The sequence below is a fragment of the Pararge aegeria genome, chromosome 12 (genome assembly GCF_905163445.1).
Source record: "Pararge aegeria chromosome 12, ilParAegt1.1, whole genome shotgun sequence".
Classification (NCBI taxonomy): domain Eukaryota; kingdom Metazoa; phylum Arthropoda; class Insecta; order Lepidoptera; family Nymphalidae; genus Pararge; species Pararge aegeria.
Genome location: NC_053191.1, coordinates 10026382 through 10051552, shown reverse-complemented (window position 1 = coordinate 10051552; position 25171 = coordinate 10026382). Strand labels below are relative to the sequence as shown.

The 25171-nt window shown below is 34.3% G+C and overlaps 1 protein-coding gene across 3 annotated transcripts; it reads right to left on the bottom strand.

The window, feature by feature from the left end:
* Positions 1–67: 67 nt before the first annotated feature.
* On the bottom strand, positions 68–12593 carry LOC120628053. Of its 3 annotated transcripts, XM_039896245.1 has the most exons (6): positions 12408–12593; positions 6376–6496; positions 4958–5164; positions 3600–3836; positions 2678–2964; positions 68–1188 (listed from the first exon to the last, which is right to left on the bottom strand). In XM_039896245.1, exons 1-6 carry the CDS (start codon positions 12418–12420, stop codon positions 788–790), a joined length of 1266 nt encoding a protein of 421 aa, XP_039752179.1. In that variant the 5' UTR covers positions 12421–12593; the 3' UTR covers positions 68–787. The 3 variants fall into 3 exon arrangements, with proteins under 3 accessions (XP_039752179.1, XP_039752180.1, XP_039752181.1); XM_039896246.1 differs by lacking the exons at positions 6376–6496; positions 12408–12593 and adding an exon at positions 5250–5593; XM_039896247.1 differs by lacking the exons at positions 6376–6496; positions 12408–12593 and adding an exon at positions 5285–5445.
* Between the last annotated feature and the right edge of the window lie 12578 nt (positions 12594–25171).

The window sequence follows — 25171 nt, the reverse complement described above, 5'->3', positions numbered from 1 at the left end:
AAAAAAGTAAGCGTATCCCTGCCAGCGAATAATTCAATTTATAACATGAACTAGAAAATAATACGCATACTCTTTGACAAGTTTATTTTCAATGTCCTTAATTACTATCCACTATACGTTAGCAAAACTCTATATGGAATGTTTATCAAAATTCAATGACTGGCAAAATTCAGAAAATTGTGACACCCTGATCATGAGGATTCATGATTTGTTTATCATGATTCCAAATATAGTTTGGCTATGGTATAACAAAGTTATTTTATTGTCAAAAGAAAATGTCTAACCAGCCACCAATGGAAATTCATAACTTAATAATTTAGTACCTGATTTTTTTATGAATAATTTTAATAACAACAGTAAATAAAAATAATAATTATATAAGTCATTTGAATCCTCCGATTCGCGATGCACAAATGAACACTGCGGGCATATAGTCCGTGCCGAGTCTTTGAAGTAGTCCAACTTTCGGTATGAGCCGGCGATTGCTCTTAAAGCGCGTTGGCGACGAAGGGAAACTATACCTGCATTTGATTCATTATTTCGAAGCCCTAGGCAATAAGTAAATATAACATTCTTAAATCTAAAGAGTAAGTATTAAAGGACTAGAGATAGGATATTTATATTTATTAAACGGCCACTGGTGGCTGGGTATACACTTATAGCTGTTCACTGGTTCACTAGTACTGATATTATTGTTCTTAATACTAAGAAATGTTCCTTATACACGGTGTGGAATCGCGTAACTATTGGAATGTTGCACTTTTATTCAGCAAAGGCTAACTGAGCGTCACCATAACAGAGATAACAGCTCCTTGTACAACGGGAGTGGAGGCTGCGGCTGTTGGTAATAAGAATTGGGCTTTGGCTCTTCGTTATCAATTGGGTCCTCCACAAAGATTCTCACGTAAGACTTAATCACGCCAAATCTGAAGAATGCCATGTATGGGAAATACTTCATTAGGAATAAACTGAATCTGAAATGCATATTGAAATAAATGCGGCCTACGTAGGACGTGTATAGAGCCGCAATGGCCGCTTTGAGCCCTAGTTTGTATTTCGCAGCCCATGGGAGCTTTTTATAGGGCGGTACCGTCTCTAACAAGTCGTAGTCATGCAGATAGAGAAGTCGAGGCGGGTTTTGGGGTAGGTCAAAAGGCGCCTTTGATATTAAGCTTGCCGTGTCCACACCTGAAACATAAATGAATACCTACTTAATTATGTAAACCAGTAGCCATGAATGCTTAATATAGGTACCAACCTAAACAAATACGTAAGTATGTAGTCAGTATCCACGTACAAGACCTGGGAGTGGGGAAATCGGGGGAATACGTCGTTATACATAAGACTATATTATAGTATTCTGTGGCAAAAATCGATAACTCTGTAACTTGGAACCAGTTCTAATAGTTCTATTACCATAGAATTATTAAAATCGGTTCAAGCACAATCAAGCTATTTTATCCAGACGTAACTATATTTTACACTATATTTTGGTAATTACAAAATTTCAGAAATTAGAAATAATGTTATTTGTATAGCAACTATAACAAATCTATAAAAAATCGCGTAGTTACATTCTCATGTATATTGCTATCGATAAAGTAGCAGAGATCACTTTTAGTGATAAGGTCGCGTTTTGCTTCTAATTTTTTTTAAAGTATGAATGAATGAATGAATATAGGTACTTTTATTGCACACCACAAAAAATGACATAAAACAAAAAGAAAAGTTTAACAAAAAAAGTACAATTTGACGTTTACAAATTCAGCATATTTTAAATTTCTCCTTTACTACGCAATAAAGATGTTTGAATTAATAAAATAAAATTCTTTCCTTATATACCTAAATTAGCGACAACAACAAATAGTAGCTAATAGAGATTAATTTTAAAACTAAAATATGATATTCAATCGTCATTAATAGTTATAAAATTAATCCTTACAAAATTGTTTGAGGTCGATAAGGTTTCTTTTCTTCCTTACTTTATTTAATGAACGAACGATGCCTCCGCATGGTCAACGCTTCGCTAAATAGCGATCTCAATTAGACAACCTCAATTAAGGCTAGGAGATATGGGAATATTATTCCCACTAATGTTTAGTTTTTAGCCGAAATTCCCATAAAACCATAAAGGTTAGGTTACCATCTTAGATTGCATCATCACTTACTAGATACCACCGGCAGGGCTAGCACAGGCACGAGACAAAATTCAAATCCCCCGATTAGGTATATCCCCTGACAAGGGATATAATTAACGTGTCCACCAGCTAAAGCAAGGGAACATGGAATAGGACCCCCTGGGGAAAGGATATAAATGTATCTTCTCCCACAGCTTTATCAACTGCATTGGCGCAACGGAAATAATATCCAAATAATATATGTGTAATAATAAACGGAGATAAACTCTTGCTATTCCATGTTCCCGTGCTATGCAGTATATGCAGCTGGACACAGACAAATGATATAAAATGAAGAAAATCTCTAGTACGAGTTATAAATATTTAACGATAGAATGTTAATAACTCTTACAATTTCATTTCATTTGTCGTGGACGCGTAAATTATATCCCTTCTCAGTGGATATAATTTTTGTCTCCAGCCTGCCTGTGCTAGCCCTGCTGGTGACATTGAAGTCAAGGCTAACTGGTGGGTAAAAGCGTTTTTACAACATCACTCACCAATGTCTTCTGATTTTCCTTTCAACTGTTCCCTTATTCTATCTTGCAAGTTTAACCTGTCCGCCTCAGTATAGACATATCCGGGCACGTCGCTCAGGTACTTGGTCAAGTATATCATGGAGTCGAGGTGGATAGTTGGGTTGATGCACCACAGACCGTCTAGCATCACCCGAGCCATGTGCTCGTAGTATTCTGGCACGTTCTCCAAGCAAGGTGTCCAAACACGACGTAGAAGAATTTGGCAAACCTCCCGAGTTTCTTGGATGTTCCTTCGGCATATGTTGTACCTAGCAAGAATAAGTATTTAAGAGTCTTTGCGCGAGCGATAAATGGTTGGGTCTGAAGCAACATTTAGAATGAGTTATAACATACTAATGTCTCAATAAATATACCTACATAGAATGGGGTTGTCTTCATCCGCAGTCCCTGTGCCTTCACATCCCTTCTCTCTCAGAGAGAGAGAGATGTTTTTAGAGCATAGATCCACTGCTGGAATGCGGGTTCTTGGGTTTTAAAGATTATTATCATAAGTTAGTGATAATACCAGGGACCGACGCGCATTAAGTGCTACCCGAGGCAAGAGGTTGACACGGCCCATTTTCTTACTCTGGGGTGGTACTGAAAATTCTTCATCAGAAAAACAAATTACCTTACAAAATTTGACTCAACCCGGGAACGTACCTTGTACCTCGAGACCCACATGTAAACATGCTAACCACTGGACGAACGGTTGTTCGGTGAAGTTGGTTGGTCTTATATACCTAACTTTTTATTGGTTAAAGGACTACGTGAATTCGTAAATAAAATGCTTTTACGGATAGTTGGAACGTTATTAAGCCTTAATTGGATACTGGACGGATTTTGGAGTGGACAGATTCGTGACAAGGCAGATTCGGTGATTTCCTATGGTAGTATATTTTACCTGTCTTCCAAACCTATGGCGTGACCAATAACTCTCCAGAAATGATTATAAGCTTCCCAGTCACTATTCTCATTTTTTTGTAATCCGAATTTCTCTGGCTTGAGAATGGAAAAGCCAACAAAGCCAAACTGTGTGAGGGCTAGATCCCTCTGCGAGACAATACCCTGGCCTTTAAGGTTAGCTGAGAGGCCGGCTTTGATGTGACGCGCGCGAACTGCTAGCAGCGATTTCCACGATCTGTAGGAAAAGTAATAAATCTAGTTTTTTTATTTAAATATAGTTAATATTATCGTGGTATGTACCCGTTGAACTATATTTAAGAAATTTTGATTAACCACGAAAATCTTTGTTTAAAATCTTTAAATCTAGTTTTAGATATTCGGTCTATACGCTCACTTTGGAAGTGATCAATTTGTAGTTCCAAATTAGGTTTTTATAACCCACTTTGGTTTACATTTATCATTTAAAAATGATAGCTTTCGATATCAATAAAACTGTTACAATTTCAGTTTAAAGATGTTTGATAAATGTCTTCTTATACATATAATTAATAAAAAATAAACCTTGTCACTAAGTGTTTCATAGAAATCAGACATAATTCGCAACTTATCTACTTATGTGTACTTGTTATGCTGATTAAGAACGATACTCAAACACATTCGAGCCCCAAACGTTCTTTTTCATTCATAACATTAGGATTTCGGTTTTATGTACACACCAAATACCAAAATAATTTATTTGTTCTTTAATAAAATTGTTTTATAAATATAACCTAAAATAAACTATTTAAAACTAAATAAAATCTAAAACGTCTTCGAAACCAGCGCAGCGAGGCACAGTTTCTAAGATGCTGGCAGCATTGACATAATTACTAAGTGCAATTATCATTTATAATTATAATTAAACTAGGTACCTTTAGTTATATTGTTTAGGTAGCTAGGTATATTTAGTGTATTTTTATGTTTTGTTTTATATTTTTGTGTTTTTGCCCACATTCGAAGCCAAAACCTAAAATTTAAATATAAAACCTATTTAAATAAATAGTGCCGTCTGTCCCTGAGGTTAGTAAAAAGCACTGATGCGCTTTTATCCGTAGAAAGCGATTAAGTAGACTCTATTATTTAATAATTTTTTTTTGTCATCCGACTCGGTGATCGTATTCAGGAACCAGCTATCCGTACTCGAACATGTTATAACTTATACAATATACCAACGAGGCATATATTCTAGCTCCCTTTTAAATATCGATCGTAGATTTAACATATCTACATATTTCTATGTTAACTTTCTCAAAACGTATTTTCCCAAATTGTTGATTAAAATAATTCTACCTCTAGTTCCCCTCGATAAGGACTTACTTGCTCCCTGGTGTCAGATCGTGCTCAAACCATGAGACCGTGTGGAGTAAAGTAGAGAGGTATCTTCTGTAGGCCGTGTACGTGGAGTTCGAGCGCCGGGAGCTGATGAGCACCCGCAGTATGGAGGGTATCGCAAACACTGCGACCAGGCCCAGAAGCATCGATGATGTGAGTTGGAAGCAATTGTCCCAGTAAAATCGTCTTGCCCTGCAATATAAATATATAAATAAATATACTACGACAATAAACACATCACCATCTAGCCTCAAAGTAAGCGTATATATTCAGATACATTAATTTCAAGGGTATCATCACAAGTATAATTACATATTTCTATGACTGATTAATGAATACGATTCTACAAAATTCTAAAGTAAACACAAAGAGATGCACAACACAAAGTCTACAATTTGGCCGCCGTAGATATGATTGCAAAACTACCCACTAAAAATTGTATGACAAAAAAACCGAAAAACAGACATTTCTTTTTGGTAGTTTCAAACCACAGAGTAATGTGAGAGTGTGTCTTTCGCCTGATGCTTGATTTATTGATGGTCTGTCAAATGTACCTTTGCCATAAAACGTAAATTGTGTTAACATCCCTGTTGTTTTTGATGCCCCGTTTGCTGATGCCTTGTTGCGACTTTATTGGTGAAATTGGCCCTTAGTAATACAACAAAAAGCAAGAAATAAATATTTTCTACAACATTTTTAAGTCAGTGCCCAGGAAAATGTAGAAATCTACTTGTGCTTCTATATTAAAAGTAATGCGAAGGATATTACGATCTATACCTAGTAACTTTCTACATTTCACTTGGCACTGACTTGAAAATATTGTAGAAAATATTTATTTCTCACTTTTTAATTTTATTTACAAAGTCGGTTTTTTCTTGTCAAAAATTTTATCTACTTTACTACTTGCACCTATCTCCATAAAATTGGAACATTACATATATTAGTTACATATACACTGAAGTTACAATATATACACAGTAGTTACGAGTACATATCAAAACATGACTGTTCGTATACCTACATAAGCGTATAAGTGCCTATCTCTCAAGCGTATAAAGGGGACCGTTATATAAACCGGATGAGCAAAGTAGAATCCATTCACACTTATGCGTACCTATGTTTATATGGCAAGTTGTGGCTCTAGGTATATTGCTATTTAAATAACTGTCTCGTTGCTCAACAGTTAAACAAAAGTTTTAATTTTATTTTTATTCCTCTAAATCACTTAGGTCGGTGCTCTAAATGTTTTCACTAAAATGATGTAGGCGAAGATGGAAGAGAGCTAACCTGTTCGGGGCACCTCAATCGGTTTATTCGCGACGCGTCTTCCTCGGTAGGGTGGTAACTACCACGTCTATGAGCCTACCAAACGTTACTCACCACGTTACCAGATTAGTACTCACTTATTATATTCTTTTTCATCGTACCATTCTGGAATTTTCATTTCAATGTCTTCAGGTTTCTTACTGTCCGATGGTAACCTAAATGCTTCATCGGCGAATAGACTCTCAATGTAATCTTCCACTGGAATGAAAGGTTGGTAAATGAAAGGTATTTATTATTCATGTCAATACATGCTTCGTAATTTTATAGTTGTAAGGAAATAAAACAATTTTTTGTATACAATTCAATCTAATGAAGTATATAAATAAATTGTATATATAGGCGCATGCGCATAGTACATGAGTTTGAGACTGTTAGTACCCGTTTTAATAAACCATTAAAACGGGTCATAGAGTTCCAAACCGCTAGTATATTATGAGCTCATCATACATGTTATGCTAACGGTATTTAATTTGGTTTTTAGCATACAATAAAACCGAACTAGGAATTAGAGAACCCATTCGTAGCTGGAAGTCGGTTTTTATGCATGTTCTGGTTTGTCCCATGTTCATCGGAAGAATTTCGATAGTACTCAAACATTGGGTCACAATATATTTTTGAATTATGCTGGCGTTTATTTAGCCCAACGTCTGACGTTAGCAAATTAAAAGAGGCAAATTCGCCATTATATTGGGTCGGTACCATGCTCATTAGTGAATATATGGAAGGCATATTTTTTTGTTGTTACTATTCATACGTTTTGACATATTTATTAGTTTTCTGTTGAAATTTACTAGATCTGCCGATTGCTTTGCCTGCCATCTGTGCCCGTAGCTTTACATAGCTTTACATCTCAGTCTATATGTTATTCCTATACTTATGCGTAAACATACTACGTTGATAAAAGGCATACCAACAAATTCACTGTTGAATTTATTATATAAGTAGATAGTTCGGGTTAAAAAGTATTTTGTAAACTATATTTTAGCAAGGATTTATTAGGATGAAGAGGTTACACAATAATGATTCGGAATGTGCTTGGAAACCAAAAAAAAATTTTTAATCAGTTTCGGTTTCGTTTTTTTAACCGGTCAAACAGACAAACCGATTCTTATTTAATATCACTCAATAAATTGAAAATAACCGGTTTTACAAACTTTAGTTTTAGTTCTTTTAGTGACTTGGTCATTATTTATTCCATGCACAAAATTTTTCTTAGACTGATTGCTTTTTCTATCTGTCTAAGGGCGCGTTTTTCATAAACCGGTTAATTTATGTTTATTAATTGTTATGAAATCGTTCGCTCAATTAGAACGGTAAGCTAAAGCATTTCGGTTCATTCGATCACTTATTTTTCGCAAATGTTTAATAATAAACGTCGTTCGATACACTTGAATCCAATGCTTGCATCAAATTGTATCAGCTTGATTTCCATATATTGCGCGCGTAGGATATACATATAACACAAGATGCTGTTGGTCTTCAGTGGCATTTATTTAATACTAGCGGACCCTCGCGACTTCGTCTGCGTATGAGTCAATCAAAAAGCTAGAATAGTTCTGATATTAACATCATAATCATCGTGGCAAACTTTGTACAACCCTATTATTTTACGTGGTATACTGAGTTAGTAAGTTGTCATTATTTTAGTTAATACATACATACATCCATACTCACAAACTTTCGCATTTATAATATTAGTAGGACGATATACATGCATTCGATCGTTGTCCTATATGCCTTGCGACTTGCTGTCATTTATGTACTTTATCACCGACAATATTTTTCAAATCCTTATTAAAATAACACGATACATGCTTGATAGTATGCACTTTCAAATAAAAAAAGAATTATTAAAATCGGTTTAGTAAAATTCGTTTATTAAAATCTATGAATCTATTTTAGTTTATTAAAATCTATGAAGTAAAATTGATAGAAATTTATATCCCATTTCTCGGAGGAAACTTATCGTTTATCGGGATAAAAAGTATCCTATATTTTGACCCGGAATATCAGCTACCACTAAACCAAATTTTATTTAAGTCCGTTCTGTAGTTTTCATGTGATGCCTGAACAGACAGACAGACGGAGACAAAAATTAAATAAACATCGGTTTTGGACTCAGTATCGATTATGAAGCATCCCCCGGTCCAAATTAACAAAATATATTAAATGTACAGAAATCGTCCAGTTACAGTTTTATTATAAGTATAGATGTTACTAGTTACTAGTATTTGTAAAAATCATTGTTCAGTAGGAGAAATTTTAAGTTTTTATTCGTAGTCCTGAACTTCGTCTCTCAGTTCAAATGTATTTGAATGCGAAAAAAAATATTTACGATTAACACAAAGAAGTAGGTATAACTTCTTATATGTGTAGGTATATAGGTAGGAGATTTTGCATTCCGGCATAATACCGGCATGCAAAATCGAGTAGGGTTACCTATGTGTTTAAAAAACTCTCATACTTCTAACAGTTTAGGCCGCTAACATCTTAGACGGCATTATTTTTACCACCTAGCTAGGTGAGATTGCAGTCAAGAGCTCATAGAGAGAACTCATAGTCGAATACATATATCTATAAATATCTATATGATATACATATGTCTATACATATCAAATATATTTAACTTGGGTATTACAGAAGACGAAAACGAGAGCACGTCAATCCCTGTACTTAAAAATTAATAGAACTGATACAAATCAGCTATACTTTGCAAGAGTCGGCGCTTCGTTACTTATACCCGCCAACCAGTGCAAGGTTAGTTTCATGCATTTAAAAAAATCAATCCGTATTTGATTAGGTAGGTACCCACTCAATACCTTTAATTTTATCTGTGTTTTTTAATTAATCTGTCTTATTTTAATCTTATCATTACTTAATAATTTAACTAAAATTATTATGATTATATAAGTGTTGTGACGATTAACACTGAATATTCTGTTATTTCTTAATGTTATAAATTTAATTATAATAATTATTATTGCACTTTTAGTTTAAAATTGAGGAGTTCCCATGAGTGTATAGGTGGTACTAAAATATTGAGGGTGATGATTACTTAATTAATATTTGGTATACCTACCGTATAGTATAAAATAAGCAGTAATGACCTGCATTGTGAAAGAGATAAACTGATGTGGTGAGTTAACAGGGTATTCTTTCTAAAATAAATCACGTAATGTGATTTATAGCTAAAAAAAAAGCTAGGCAAGTTAATTACCTATAAAATACGTAGAGTCAGCATGACAAATAACACCTAGGCTCTAATCAGTTTAGCTTTACCTCAAGGTATTACCGGTTAACAACTGTCAATAATGTTTAAATTAGACTGTACCTGTAGAATATATTTAAGACTGACAAAAAATGATACGTATCTCGTTATACGTAAGCGTTGCGAAAACCAAATTGGGTATATCCGATTGACCGATGACACAAATACACGCGCAGATGGCAAAGGGGTCGGTCACTAATAAATTATATCCTTCTTTTGCGACGGGGTCAATACACCGAGCGCTTTTGTCAAGGAGGAAGTATAACTTCTGAATAGAGAATTATTATCTATTGGTAACCAAATTCGACGAGTTCGAATCTAGGATCGTTCCAGAGAAAAACGCGTTTAAACACATATTCTATATATATTGTAGTTTTATATTTAATACTTAGATAAAAATATTTAAGTAGGTTAGATAATTAGGAAATCTGACGCAGATAAAAAATATAATCAATTTAACGGATTGTAAACAGTAGGTATTAATCAACACAGTGAAACACGAACAAAACATATACCTTACCTTATTCACTATAATTTGAAACACAAGAATAAACTCGTTAGTTACAACACGTTTAAAATTAGTAGTTACACCTAGTGGGTATTTATTTAACAGCGTCTACGACATTGGGGTATTTCCATTTTCCGTTTCCGTGAAGACTTTTCACGGTAGGTACGAAGGTAAAACGTGAGAAGTCCTAACCTGAAAAGTTTCTTTAAAATAGGTTTAATGTTTCCCGCCATAAAGTGAAACCTGTAAGTCAACATCAATGACCCCTGCCCAGTAGTGGGCCGGTAATGGGTTGATAATGATGACGATGATAGGTACGAGGATTTTTTTTTTCGCTACGTAATACTGTACCTAATGCTGCCTCCTATTGTTGTTTTATTATATTTGTTCCGAAATCACAGACAGTAGTTAATTTTTTTTTGTGGAGTAGCAGACAGTAGCAGAGTAGATGTATATAGAGTAAGAATAGATATAGAAGAGCATGATGATGTGAAATATTTTAAATGTGAAGTAAAATGATAAAAGTAATAGCTAATCGCGTGACGGCATAAAAAAGCGTTACGCCGTTTGCCGCGGCGCCATGGTAATCGATTTCACAACCTAGGCGCGAAATTAGCCCACCTTTTTGTTTTTTCTTTAGTTTTCCTAATCCTATGGTTGCCTGGCAGAGACCGATACTTAGCCTCTACTATTTAGAGAGTTAGCTTATTACTGTAAGTTTACGCAAACCGAGTGATTATCCAACTTAAAATGTCACTTTTTTATTCTTTATTGCTTTTATAAGTGAATATAAATAGACCAATGTTGAGAAAAAACACTATTTTTAAATTTCTTTTTATTATTTAAACTAATTAAAAATAGTTTAAACGTCCGTGTGTCTGTATATGCGGAACCCGTATTATGTGGTCACGATAACTAGCGAAATACTTCACTTATCGAGTTGGTTTTTTTTTAGGCTTCAGTATTTTGAGGAATGCCTATTACTTTTCACGGTAAAATTAGATGTAGTTTAATTATTATTTATAAATAATCTCAATTTTATTGTAATGAATGAGATTATGAGGCGTGCACTTTTGGATTTTCCAACTACATATATTGTAATTTCCTAACATGTTGTTGAGCGCAAATAAAGATTCTAATTTTAATAAAAAATGAGCACTGGAATTCATAGTGAAGATATAAATCTAGATCTCGTCTAGGGCACGATTCAGCCGATATGCGGCGAATTCAGCCTTTAAACATTTTATAGACAAAGGGTCCACTAATTGAGCAGACTAGGGGCTGAATACTTATACTGCTTGTATTCGAAAATTTCGTAAGCTGTCCACTGCCAAATGACTTTTTTATGTAAACACTGTAGTGTAATAGAGGTCAGTGTATGATGAATATACCTATACCTACCTACATTATGTTTGAAACTCCATTGAGTTAGGGGTTTTGGCGACGACTGTCAATGAGAGACAAAAAAATTTCGTACAACATTTAACCCACACACAAATGTTAAATGGAGATTTTGGAGGACTGTTCACCTCTCGACTATGAATTCCAGTGTAGAGATTTCACGTTAGAAATATTTTAATGTTGGTCGTAACTTCACCTTAACTTAAAAAGTATTGGATTTAACAAATTTAAAAACCCATAAAACCCGTAAATTTTCCTTTAGTAGCTTATTTAAAGTTAATTATACATAAAATTTGTAGATCATCTAATAAAATGTCTGTTACTTGTATGAGCTCTTTATATGGTCCTATAATTTAACTAGCAGTCGTTAATTGAAATTAAATTGGAAAAGGTAAACCTTCTAAATATTAGTAGCTAGTTAGGATTATATTTTTTACAATCGAAGGAAAGGATGCGGCTAGTTTTTTTAGGATTTAAGTAAACACATTTAGGAAAATTTAGGTACATCGATGATTTGTTTTTTTTTTTATATTGTCTATAGTTTAAATTTGTGTCCTTCTCATAAAGGTATCTAGGCTTCTATAGACTACTTACTCAACAGTTTTTTTTAAATTTGTTATTTATTTTTAATTGTTAATGTTACATTGAATTAAATTTTATGTGAAAGAAGTCGCAGAAAACTGCTTAATATGTAATTCTAATAGTTTTTTATTTATTTAGTAGATATATTAGGATGTACGTATGCCAACTAATTTAAAATGATACGAAAAGCCAAAGAAGCGCGAATAGTAAAAGTAGAGTTTATAGCACATCTGACTGCAACGTAGCTAGGTACCTTCCATGTTATTTGCGATCTCACAAAAACATATTGGACTGCGGCAAAGTACACAGAGTCTGTATAAAGTCACTGGGACATGGTTTATCTTACTTACCGTTTAAATCCATTGCAAGTGTTATTTTGTACCACGATGACAATAAACATAGAGCAAATAAGTTATCATGTAGAGTCTATAACAGTAAACCAGTATTTTATTTCACATTACTATTTATATCACGCAACACCATCGTGCACCGGCCGGCACAAGTCATACTCATCAAGGTTCACAATCGACTGTTTCCTCCTGAGGCTGTTATGTGTTCGCTGAATTCTGTTGCCATTCTATTTTACGCTCTTATTTTTATTAAACTAGCTTTACGGCTCTGGGCTCTTTCCGCTCTCTCTCCGCTACTACCACAGATTAAAGTATAGTATACAACCACAGATTTCTTTACTATCAAAAATATTGACGCCAACGCCATCTATTGATGACCCCTCAACACCTTTAACCGTATGTGTGTTACCAGAAACTGCTCCTATTTGGATCGAGTAGGTATGTGCAAATTATTGTGACGTATATGTTGAAAGCAAATTTACACGAGCGTGAAATTGGGTTCTTGGAAGCTCTACTTTTAAAAGGGTTTAACTTCTAAATAACGCAATGTTTTAAGTTTTCCACTTTGTAAACTGAGTTACGCAAAGAAATAAACCAAAACACGAAAAACCGTACTTTGCCTCCTATATTGTAATATGAGCATAAATTGCTTACCATCTGTAGTAAAGTAATCGAATCGCAATCTGCGTAATAAGTACTTATTACCTATTGTGTAGTTTCTGTGACCATCCGCGATCATCATCAGTTTTAGATGACCATGGCTCCGAAAGAAAATACACCAGTTATAATGGCCAGTTCGTCAATAAAGTCCCTATTAATTCCCCAGGATTTCATCGATAGATCTTATACTGTTTCAAATAAGAAAAGTTATTACGTAGTTAAGACGAATAAAAGGTTTATAAATTACGATGTCCCCATAGAAGAAACAAAGCAAAGTACAACCTATTTGAGAACCCCTCCTTATTTATTCGGTTAAAAAGGACGTCATTTACGAAATTATTGTTACTCTGAAAAGTCCTGGAAATGACATATTTATATTTCAGGATCATTATGTTTCCCATTTCTTAAATTTCACTTATGCATTGCGTATCGCGCAAGAGTAAGTACAAGATCCGAAAACATCATAATGTACAAGATCATCTTATTGATTGTTATTATTTTATTATTATATGTATATTAACTGTAAAATGACGTTGAAATAGAGCAATCTACTAAGTTTATTGCCGGCTCTTCTGGGTGGAATCTGCCTTCCGAACCGGTGGTAAAGTCACTACAAATAGACTGACTTGACGTTTCAAAAGTTCAATAAAAACTGCAAGTTAAAACGACATGGTAAGAGTTCTATTTTCAAACCACTTGACCAGTAATATTTAATTTTACCTCAATTTACTTTTGTCTTTAACTGTTCATATAAACATGTCTTTAAACATATCTTTAAACGAGCAATTCTTGTATATATATAATTTGATTCTCGGAATCGTTTCCAACGATTTTCATGAAATTTAGTATACAGGGGGTTTCATGGGCGATAAATCTATCTTGCTAGGATGCATTTTTAGAAAATGTCATTTTATTTGTGTTTTCCGGTAATAACCGACTTGGTGCAACGAAGTTGCACGGGTCAGCTAGATTATATATATTTCTGTTATACATAATTTATGTATATACAAGCCGTGATAGCCTAGGGGGTAAGGCTTTGGCTTCTTGGTTCTGCTTGGTTCGATTCCCGGAACGCACCTCTAACTGTTCGGAGTTATGTGCGTTTGAAGCAATTATAAATCACTTTCTTCAACGGTGCAGTGAAGTTGAGTATATATTAGTTTATTATTTTATATTTAGCTATTTGAATGTAGGTTTATAATAATATAATTTTACACCACCCGTCCGCGCTCGCTCATCTTGTCCTAATCCAAAGGTTGCCTGGCAGAGATCGCTACTAACGCTCGCTACTCGCGCATTTGTATTCTACTTCTGTCTTTGTATTTCTATTGTTCTTTTATTTTCCTAACTTCATAGTGTTGTACAAATAAAGAGTTAAATAATAATACTTTCGTCCAGTAAAATAGAATAAATATCGCAGGTAAACTCGAACAATTTTGCGATTTATATCGATCCATTCCCAGATCGTTGAGTGTTGTTTCTTGTGACGTGACATTTGGAATAGAGAAATCTAGGAAGCAATTTTTTTTAAATATATACGATCTAGTAATGATAAGTTGTACGCACTATCCCTACTGATATTAAATGAGTTGTTAGGACTGCGGACTTTCATTCAGGGGGGACCGAGTTCGATCTCTGGCACGCCTGTAACTTTTCAAAGTTATGTGCACATTAAGCAATCATCACTCTCTTTAACGGCGAAGAAATTATAATGTGATGTTGTAAAAAATATGCGTGCTTTCATATTGTAAACGCTAAACTTACGAGATAGATCAAACGAATGCGCCATAGAAAAGTATATCGTAAAAATATCGATAAAATAGTCCGCGGTGGCATCTATGTCTAGAGGAGCTAGTTCATAATATGATTCCTTAGGGTGTGTCGCTGTATTCAAATGTATGGGAACACGCGCGTTATGAAATCATAATTTAAATACCCGTTATTCTTGCAGATCGATCTGAGAAATTCATAATCTGAAAATACTGACATTGTATTTGATTTCGGACTTTATGAATTAACTAGCTGACCTGCGCAACTTCGTCTGCACCCAATCGGTTATTAGAGGTTTTAATATCTTAATAAAACCTATAAACGAATTGCAGCGCTACCTACCAGGTACAGTTTTATTTCCAAACTATGTTAGTCGCGCCCGGGCGGCCCGCTGCATTTTTCTTGCTTTTAGCGTTTTTACAACTGCCGCAACTCCTAAGCGATAGGTTCAATTGAATAATTTAAAAAGGAATTTGCAGTTATATAATCAAAATTAATTTTTATGTAACTATTTATTTTGGATAAGGATTAATATCATGATAGGAATGTCAACATGTTACGATTATTGCCGTGTTTTGATAGAAAAATTATAAAAAAAGCAGTTATTGTGACTTAACCATAACAGTTAGACATATAGCCTCGCGGATTCTTTTGTAGATAATCACGATTACTTTAACCATGTAGTACATTACTTTTATGTATCATCAATCATTTTCGCGACGTACGCCAGTAAAACTCCAAGTCGGTATTTAGGAACCATCGTTATATTTCAGCCAATTTACAGAAAACCATAGTAAAATATACACTAAAATCACCCATCCATACTTACATCCATCCATCCATAGTAGAATGGTACGCAAGCATTCGATCGTTGTACCATATGTCTTGCGACTTGTTAGTATCTGTGAAGAGTGATGTCCTTCATCTCCGACAATATTTATCAGATCTTCATTAAAATTAGACAATACATGCTTGTTAGAATACACTTTCAAATAAAAAAAGAATTATTAAAATCGGTCCAAATTTAACGGAGCTATGACGTAAAATTGATAAAAAATTTCATCCCGTTTCCCGGAGGAAACTTATTGTTTATCGAGATAAAAGGTATCCTATATGTTGACCCGGAATACCAATATACCAAATTTTAATTTAAATCCGTTCAGTAGTTTTCACGTGATGCCTGGACAGACAGACAGACAGACAGACAGGCAGACAGGCAGACAGACAGACAAAAATTAAATAAAAATCTGCTTTGAACTCAGTATCGATTGTAAAGCATCCCCCGATCAAAATTTTCAAAATATATTAAATGTACAGAAATCTTTCAGTGACAGTTTCATTATAAGTATACTAGCTGTTGCCCGCGACTTCGTCTGCGTTTGATTTTGTTTTTTGACATGGCATTAAATTTAGTTGTAGTTCTAAAAAAAATTAAAGTATTCAACCAATACCTAAAACCAATACCTGAAACCAATACCTAAAGGTGGAAAGGTTGAGGATTACAAATATTTAAGACCCATTAGTATACTACCTGTTCTTTCCAAAATTGCGGAGAGAGTAGAATGTACTCAATTAACAAAGTTTCTGGAAAATGGAAAAATGCTACCTGAAATACAGTCTGGATTACGCACTGGGTACAGCACCGCAACTGCGCTTGCAAAGTATCCGACAACATTCTTTGTGAATCAGACAAAGGCATGGGAAGTATTTTAGTGCTCTTAGATTTCTCTAGAGCCTTTAACTGTCTCAATATGGATTTATTAATTGCTAAGTTATTGTACTACGGTATATCGAGCACATCAATTAAATGGTTTTCATCTTTTTTATCAAACAGACGTCAATACGTTGAAAGTGAATCTGGACAGGGTGATTTAGTACAATCAAACGTAAGAAATATTAATAGGGGCACTCCACAAGGATCTATATTAAGCCCTATACTTTTTATTTTGTTTACGGCCGATCTTGTCAATTCTATAAAACACTGTAAAGTACACTTATATGCTGATGACACCCAAATTTATTATTCTTTTGATCCTCAGCATACACACACAGCTATAAATTTAATAAATGAAGATCTAAAGGCTGTTGGAGACTGGGCCAAAAATCATGGTCTCATCCTTAATCCGCTTAAATCTAAATTAATTATTTTTGGCACTAAACACCAACGTCTGAAAGTGAAACAAAATTTAAAACCATTAATTGTTAATGGTAAAAATATAGAAAGAGATCATTGTGTTAGGAATCTAGGATTGTTAATGGACGAAGATTTGAGATACGCTGAACATGTTAAAATAAACAATATTATGTGGATAGTGTTGTGGATTACATATTAACCCCATTTTTTTTTCTTTTTGTTAAATTTAAGAGCTATTGTTGTAATATGTAATTGTTTTCTGTCCCAAATAAATAAATAAAAAATAAAAAAATAAAAATAAAATAAATAAAGGTTTTTACACACTTAAAGTTCTTTATGGCATAAGAAAGTATCTGTCAGAGAAGGTGAGAAGAATTCTTGTGGAATCCTTAGTATTATCTTCATTTAACTATTGTGGCACTGTTTATGGGCCACGTACATTCCAAAAAACAAATAAAAATATTCAGCGAGTCCAAAATGCTTGTAATATTAAGAAGAAAGAACATGTTACACCGTACTTAAACAAAAACCAAATTCTAAAAACGGAGTTCAGAAGAAAGCTACATCTGACATGCCTTGTCCATAAAATTGCTACACAGAAAAGGCCTTTGTATTTATATGAAAAATTGGATTGGGTAAGAGACTCACAAGAGCGGAGTACACGGAGAAAACAAGCCAATTGCATTCTCATTCCGACACATAGAACTTCTGGTTTTAAAGGATGTTTTAAGTATTCAGCATCAAAAATTTGGAATGACATCTCTCCTCCCTTACGCAAACAAGTAAGGTCTACAAATAGAGTTAAAAAATTCTTCAAATTATTGTACAAACAATCTCAATGACCACTAGTAAATAAATAAATAAATAAAACAAATTATTACTTTACACACCTTTTAGTACTTTTATATAATTCTTCCTTTATGCACACTAAAGACACTCACATTACATGTAATTTTTGATTTTAGTTTTTCATGTTTATTAATTTCATAATTTTTGATTTTGTTTATTATTTACCTCTTTAATGACTTTGTATTTCTCGATGACCTTCAGGGGTAAATAAGCTTGTGTTAATGTAAAAAATATCTTTTGTTTGTATATATATTATATTCTTTGTTATTGTCCTTTTTTATGATTATTTTGTTTTTGTTTAGTCGCGAGGTTTCAGTGACGACGAAGATAATGGGGCTGGCTGAAAACCAGTGCAGCGCGTTTTAGTTTGCAGCTATACTGAGCCAGATCCTTTGTCACCCTTTTTTTTATTCTTTAACAACTTATGACACAAATGTAACATTTTACACAAATGTGTGACAATAAAGACGATTTTTCTTTCTTTTCTTTCTTTCTAAAAGTACGTTCATAAATTTCTTGCGTTTTTCAAGCGGTTAAAACCGCGGGAAATAGCTAGTCAATAATATATTACTAGTGGACCCTCGCGACTCCGTCCGCGTATGAGTCAAAGTTGTACATTGTCGTGTAAAATTCCGAGACTTAATTCCGTCGTTTTGGCTAGGCTAGGCTTTAGTATTCCGTTGTTTACCGTTAACATCGCATACATTGAAATCTCTCAATATGGATATTTTTTACAATTTTTGCAACATTTCTCAAATTTCATTAATGCTCGCTATTTGTAGCTATTCGTCGTAGCGTGTACAGGCTATCAAACATCACGCTACGACGATTAGCTACACAGCAAAAAAATCCAATTTGAAACCGCAGTTCCTGAGTTAAGCGCGTTGTACCAAACAAATTCAAAAGCTTTATAATATTATACTTGTATAATATAAAGCTACTTCATTGGGCGTATTCAAATTATGGATGTGGTTCGTTTTATACTGAGAGCTATGATCTATTTCCTGACTTCCAAAAGGAGGCTTATATTTTTACTACATATGCGCGTATGTAATCGCATGGCAATTTGGTTATATTACCAGGTTACAACTGAGCGAATGAAATAAGTATGATTGAATAAATAATTTTATTTTCTTTGGTTCAGCATTGTTCTGTATACTGTATTAGATGTAATGTTATTTATCAAAATTAAGCTTAATTCGGTATACTCCGCGAAAAGCCGGAGAATCTGTATGGTGTAATTTATAATTTATTATGTCTCCAATCTTTATTCTCCACACCAAACAGATCTTCGGCATTGTTGCGCACGTTTCTTTGATTCTTAGGAGATTTTGACTTTACATTGAATAAGCGTTAACAGTGTTTGGTATCGAGACTTTTCGCGGAGAAGAGCAAATTAAGCTTAATTTTCATAATATGTCATGAAATACCGCAAAGTTGTGCCTGCTTTCTATCCAATATGTAATGTTATTGTTTGATACAAAAATAATTGACGGTTCTTCTGGAGTTCCAACCCGATATAAGGCAACATAGATTATTTCTAAATAGATTGACATTTTGATCATATAAAAAAAAATCTTATTATAACTCAAAAGATTACCTATCTCGTATTATCTTTTTAACCATTTCTCTGAATTATATGCAGTAAGAGGGAAAAGTCTTTTGTTTTTAATACTTAAGACGATTAATTTGCTTATTTTGATGAGAATTCATATTTTTGTATAATATCAAAAATAAACATGACTTAACTACTACTATATGCTCCTCTTTTAGCCATAATTTTCAATGAATGTGTTGATTTAGGTACTTTCCCGAACCTAATGAAACATAGTAAACTCATTCCTCTATTCAAATCTGGTAATAAAAATGATATAAACAATTACAGACCTATCTCAATCTTACCAGCTGGTAGCCAGTAATATATTTGAAAAAATTATATTAAATCAACTTTTATATCATTTTAATGTAAATAACTTACGACACCCTGAGCAGTATGGCTTTACTATAGGTCGTAGCTCAACGGACGCAGGCGCTAAACTTATAAAACATGTTTATGATGCCTAGGAATGTTCACAGAACGCCATGGGTGTTTTTTGTGATCTATCTAAAGCTTTCGATTGTGTTGATCATAAAACCTTGCTTCTTAAGCTAAGCCACTATGGTATCCAAAACGTTGCACTAAATTTGGTTGCCTCTTATCTCAGCAATAGAACCCGTATAAATAGTTTGCATAAATGATGCAAAGTCTCAGGGTCCAAATACCTCAATGGGTGTCCCACAAGGCTCGATTTTGGGTCCTTTTCTATTTTTAGTGTATATAAATGATCTACCGTACCATGTCAGTGGAACATGCGACATTGTATTGTTTGCAGATGATACATCTCTAATATTTAAGACTGATAGGAGTAAAGATAACTCTGACGAAGTAAACCGTGTTATGTCGCATGTGTCGCACTGGTTTACAGTTAACAACTTACTTTTAAATGCAAACAACGTGTGTCGCATTTATCTTACCAAATGTAAAGAAAATTGATAAAAATATAATGATAAATGGTGAATCACTAAAAATAGAGACTTCCACAGTTTTTCTGGGCGTGACCTTGGATAATAAGCTACAGTGGGGTGCCCATATAGATTCACTAGCGGGTAAACTAAGCTCGGCTGCCTACGCAGTCAGAAAAATTAGACAGATTACTGACGTTGAAATAGCTAGGCTAGTTTATTTTGCGTACTTTCATAGTGTTATATCCTATGGAATCTTGTTATGGGGTAAAGCAGCTGATATCGAAACTATATTTATATTGCAGAAAAGAGCTGTACGGTCAATATATAAACTTAAATCACGCGAATCCCTCCGTGAGAAGTTTAAAGAAATAGGCTTACTTACTGTAGCTTCACAATATATTTATAACAATATAGTAAGACAACATATAAGTCTTTATAAACAAAAAGTGGACATAAACAGTCGACTTACGAGAAATGGTCATAAATTAGTGTCATCTGCATATCGTCTGCGTAAGGTACAGGGGTCATTTGTGGGATTGAGTATACGCTTTTATAATATGATTTCTAAGGTGATTTTGGACCTGCCAATGCACAAGTTTAAAGCATTTGTTAAAACACATTTATTACAGCGAGGTTACTATACAATTAATGAATTTTTTAATGACAAGGTTGCTTGGAAGCATCCGGCTCCGCTTTCAGCTCTCACAAGATAGAAAAATGAATGTTAAAATGCAAAATGTAAATTGTTGATGTTGGAAAAGAGCAACTGGTGAGTTTCTTGCCGGCTTCTTCTCGGTAGAATCTGCCTTCCGAACCGGTGGTAGAATCACTACAAACAGACAGACTTGACGTTTCAAAAGTGCTTATATTAGGCCTACTTGAAATAAATGAATTTTGAATTTGAATTATATACTATATAAAAAACTACTTTTTGTTACTTAAATATAATAGTTATACATATGCTTTTTTGTAGGCACTATCAAGCTCTACAACTTTTCTATAGAACTCAATCATATATCTCTCATCATAATGGCAGCTTTAGTTAGAAACGATTTCGATCGACTGTTTTTCTCAGACTTACATTGTAAATCCAACTCCCACGAAAATATCTTTTCAGCTTTCTATTGGCCATAATTATTAAAATCGGTAGTTAAAATCGGACAATCAATAAAATAATTTTGAAAATCGGTTCAGTAGATCCAGATATTACCTCTTACAACGTCACAACCTCACAAATTCACAAACGTTACTTCTTTATAAAATTAGTATAGAAATACTACAGTTGTCATGACTTCAATTTTGATGACAAAAAAACTTACAAACGTTTATGCACACCCATCTACCTTTTGGAGGTAGAATCTCGAAAAATTCGAGGTCCGTAATAGCTTTGAAGTCGCAGGGGTCTGGACACGTTTTTCAGAGGAGAAGGAGGAGGGGGAGTTCGTAAAGTAAAGAAAGTTCGTTGAACGTATGTGAGGTTGTGAGAATCGGCAGGTAGTGAGTGGTGGATGAGGCTGAGAGTACAAAGAGTTGGCTATGTTTCTAATAGACCTATGTCTAGATTGGCTGATGATGATGAGTATGGATTGTAAATATATAATTCTCGTGGAAATAATTCAGGCTATTGTATGTTAATCCAGTATAACGCTATTTGAGCACTAAAACAATAATATCTCAGAGAATATTCACGCAGGGCAATGTTACAAAGTACCTAATGGTTTAAAGCTCCAAATCTTTGCCCAATGCTTCAATCAAAGATCTGTGCCCAGCAGTGGGATTTCTAATATGGTGAGGTCGATGAAAAAATGCATTTAGAAATTTTTTCATTCGTAGAACGCATTAATTTGACATTAAATGAGGTGTCAGATTAAGGACTCGCCAATCTGGTCAAATTCAATGCTACCAAAATGCGTTCGTGTTTATTTACTGCCAAACGGAGTCCATTTCCCTCTGACTTGACTCAGACTTTCCGAGGTATATCTTTATCTATTACTGACAGTGTAGAGCTTCTAGGTGTGAATATATCGTCACAACTCAATTTCGGTCAATACATCGAATCAAAGCCAAAACAGCTGGCAAGAAAGTTGGCATCCTCAATAAGAACAAGCGGTACTTCACGCCTGAACAGCTTCTCAACTTGTACCAAGCTGAAAGCTCAAGTTCGATCGTGCATGGAGTTCTGTCCCCATTGATGCCTTGGATTCGGTGGATCGCCGTGCTAGAAGAATCATCGTTGACCTAGCCAATAATAAACTTCAGAGTTTGGAACATCGTCGCAAGGTTGCCTGTACTCTATAGGATATATTTCGGAGAGTGTGCTCAAGAACTATTTGATCTAGTTCCCCCCTCGCCTTTTTACCATTCGAACCGCGGGCATCGTGAGGATCTGCATCCCTAAGTGGTCGATATACTGCGGACGCGTACGAAACACCTCGCATCTTCGTTTCTAACCCGCACTGCTAGGATCTGGACAACCCTTCCACCTTCAATTTCCCAGTACCTACAATATGACTACCTTCAAATCAAGAGTGAATAAGCATGTTCTAGGGAAGCGCGCTCCACCTTAGGCTGCATCATCGTGCAGGTGCTTATCGTCTCATCGTTTGTACCGAGATAGATATTACCTATCACACTATTTTAAACAACAGATAGCTATTTCGCTATCATATTTTTTTACCATAACAGCCAAGAACTTGGCTAAACCAGCTGCTTTTATTGAGCAGTGTAAAAATTTTGACATGAAAACCTTGGAAATTATTCCAAGTCATTTTAGTTTAAACTAGTTAAGGAGACAACAGAGGTTTTCTCTTGCTTAGAAAAGCAGACAACTGAGTCTCCCTCAGGCATATATGAAAAAAATTATAGTAAGGGGTCGCACAATTTACTATTAAAAATAGTAAAAAATCGAATTCTAATTATATCAACTTGGTTCACCAAAATATTCAATGTATTAGAGGAAAAGAATTATTTTTAAATGATTTTAACATTAGCATTTTATGTATAACTGAGCACTGGTTGAAAACCCATGAATATTTGTTTAATTTTGGTAACCACCAGGTTGGTAGTTCGTTCACCAGGGTTACAGCGATTCATGGAGGCTCTTTAATTTTATTAAATAAAAATTTAAAATTTAAAAACAGAAACGATATTGTGAGCCTGTCTGTTGAACGGACAATAGAGCAATTTATAATTGTTACTGTTTATAGGCCACCCTTGTCAAACTTTGAACTTTTTGAAAAGGTAATGGATGAAGTGTTATTTAAAATATCAAAGTGTAATAAAAAGTTAATAATATGCGGAGATTTTAATGTAAACATTTTAGAAAATAACTCTTTAAGTATCAAGTTATTGAATTTATTTAAAACTTACAATCTATCAAATATGTTCATGGAGCCCACAAGAATAACTGCTACTAGCGCCACCTGTTTGGATAATATCTTTACAAATATAATTCCTATAAGTAAAAATATTATTAGTAAATTAGACTCTGATCATTGTGGTCAAATTATTCAATTTGAAAATGTGAAAAAAATGTTTCTAAACGTAAAATAACATTTGTTCCTGTAACATCCAACCGCATAGAGAGAATGAGAATTAGCCTAGTAAATGACCTCCCATTCCTACCCTCAGGGGCAACTCCAAATGCAATGTACAGCTCCTTTTTCAATACCTTTAATAGACTATTTCATTCTATATTTACTAATAAGTCGGTTGTGATTACTGATACATTAAATTTTAGTGAGTGGGCGACAGTTGAACTTCATAAAAATAGGCAAAAGCTGTACGAATTGTATGCTGAACGTCAATATAACACTGGTGATGAGTTTGGGGATTATGTTAAATTGTTTTCCAAGATTTTTAAACGCGCTTGCCACTTGGAAAAGACGCGATACATCAAAAATAAAATTAAAAATAGCAGCAATGCAATCAAAAATACTTGGAACATAATTAATGAGGAGACGGGAAGAGTAACACCACGAAATAATAACTTGAAACTCAATGTAGATAATAAAGCCATAACAATAGATTTCGAGGTGGCTACTGCTTTTGAAACCTTCTTTACCAACATTCCCGTCTCCACAACAGAATCATTAAACTCTTCACCAGATATGGCTCTCTCTCTCTATTAAAGGAAAATTTGCCTGAGTGGCTCTGACGTTATTAAAGCCTTTAAATTATTAATTAATAAAAAAACAAATGATCTGTGGGGCATTTCCGTAAACGTTGTCAAATCATTAATTGATATTGTTGCACCCGATTTAGCCTTAATATTTAATAATTGTATAGATTGTGGTGTGTTTCCTGGCTTAATGAAACTTAGTAAAATAGTTCCATTGTTTAAATCGGGTAGTACTTCTGACCCCACTAACTTTAGACCAGTATCTGTACTACCCACTTTCAGTAAAATCTTTGAAAAACTCATTTTAAATCAATTACTTTACCATTTTCATAAGTATAATTTACTTCATACTAAGCAATTTAGTTTCACACGGGGTCGCTCAACAATCGACGCAGGTGTTGAGCTAATACAAAGCATATTTCAAGCCTGGGAGGAGTCACGTGATGCACTTGGTGTGTTCTGTGACTTATCTAAGGCGTTTGATTGTGTTCAACACGAAACGTTAGTTAGGAAACTACACCACTATAGAATTCAGGGTCTAGACATAATGAGTAAATATCTACGCGATAGAATTCAGAAAGTCGACGTGAATGGAAAACGGTCTAATGGATCAGTTGTGAAAATAGATGTCCCACAGGGGTCTATATTAGGACCATTTCTGTTCCTTATTTACATTAATGACCTTCCTTACCTTGCCAAGGACAAACACGGGATAGTTCTGTTTGC

Excerpts from the sequence above, each read along its gene's own strand:
- LOC120628053 (XM_039896245.1), bottom strand. Across the intron at positions 3,837-4,957 it reads GATCTGACACCAGGGAGCAA|ATCGTGGAAATCGCTGCTAG; the intron begins GTAAGTCCTTAT and ends CTTTTCCTACAG. Across the intron at positions 2,965-3,599 it reads GCCATAGGTTTGGAAGACAG|GTACAACATATGCCGAAGGA; the intron begins GTAAAATATACT and ends TATTCTTGCTAG.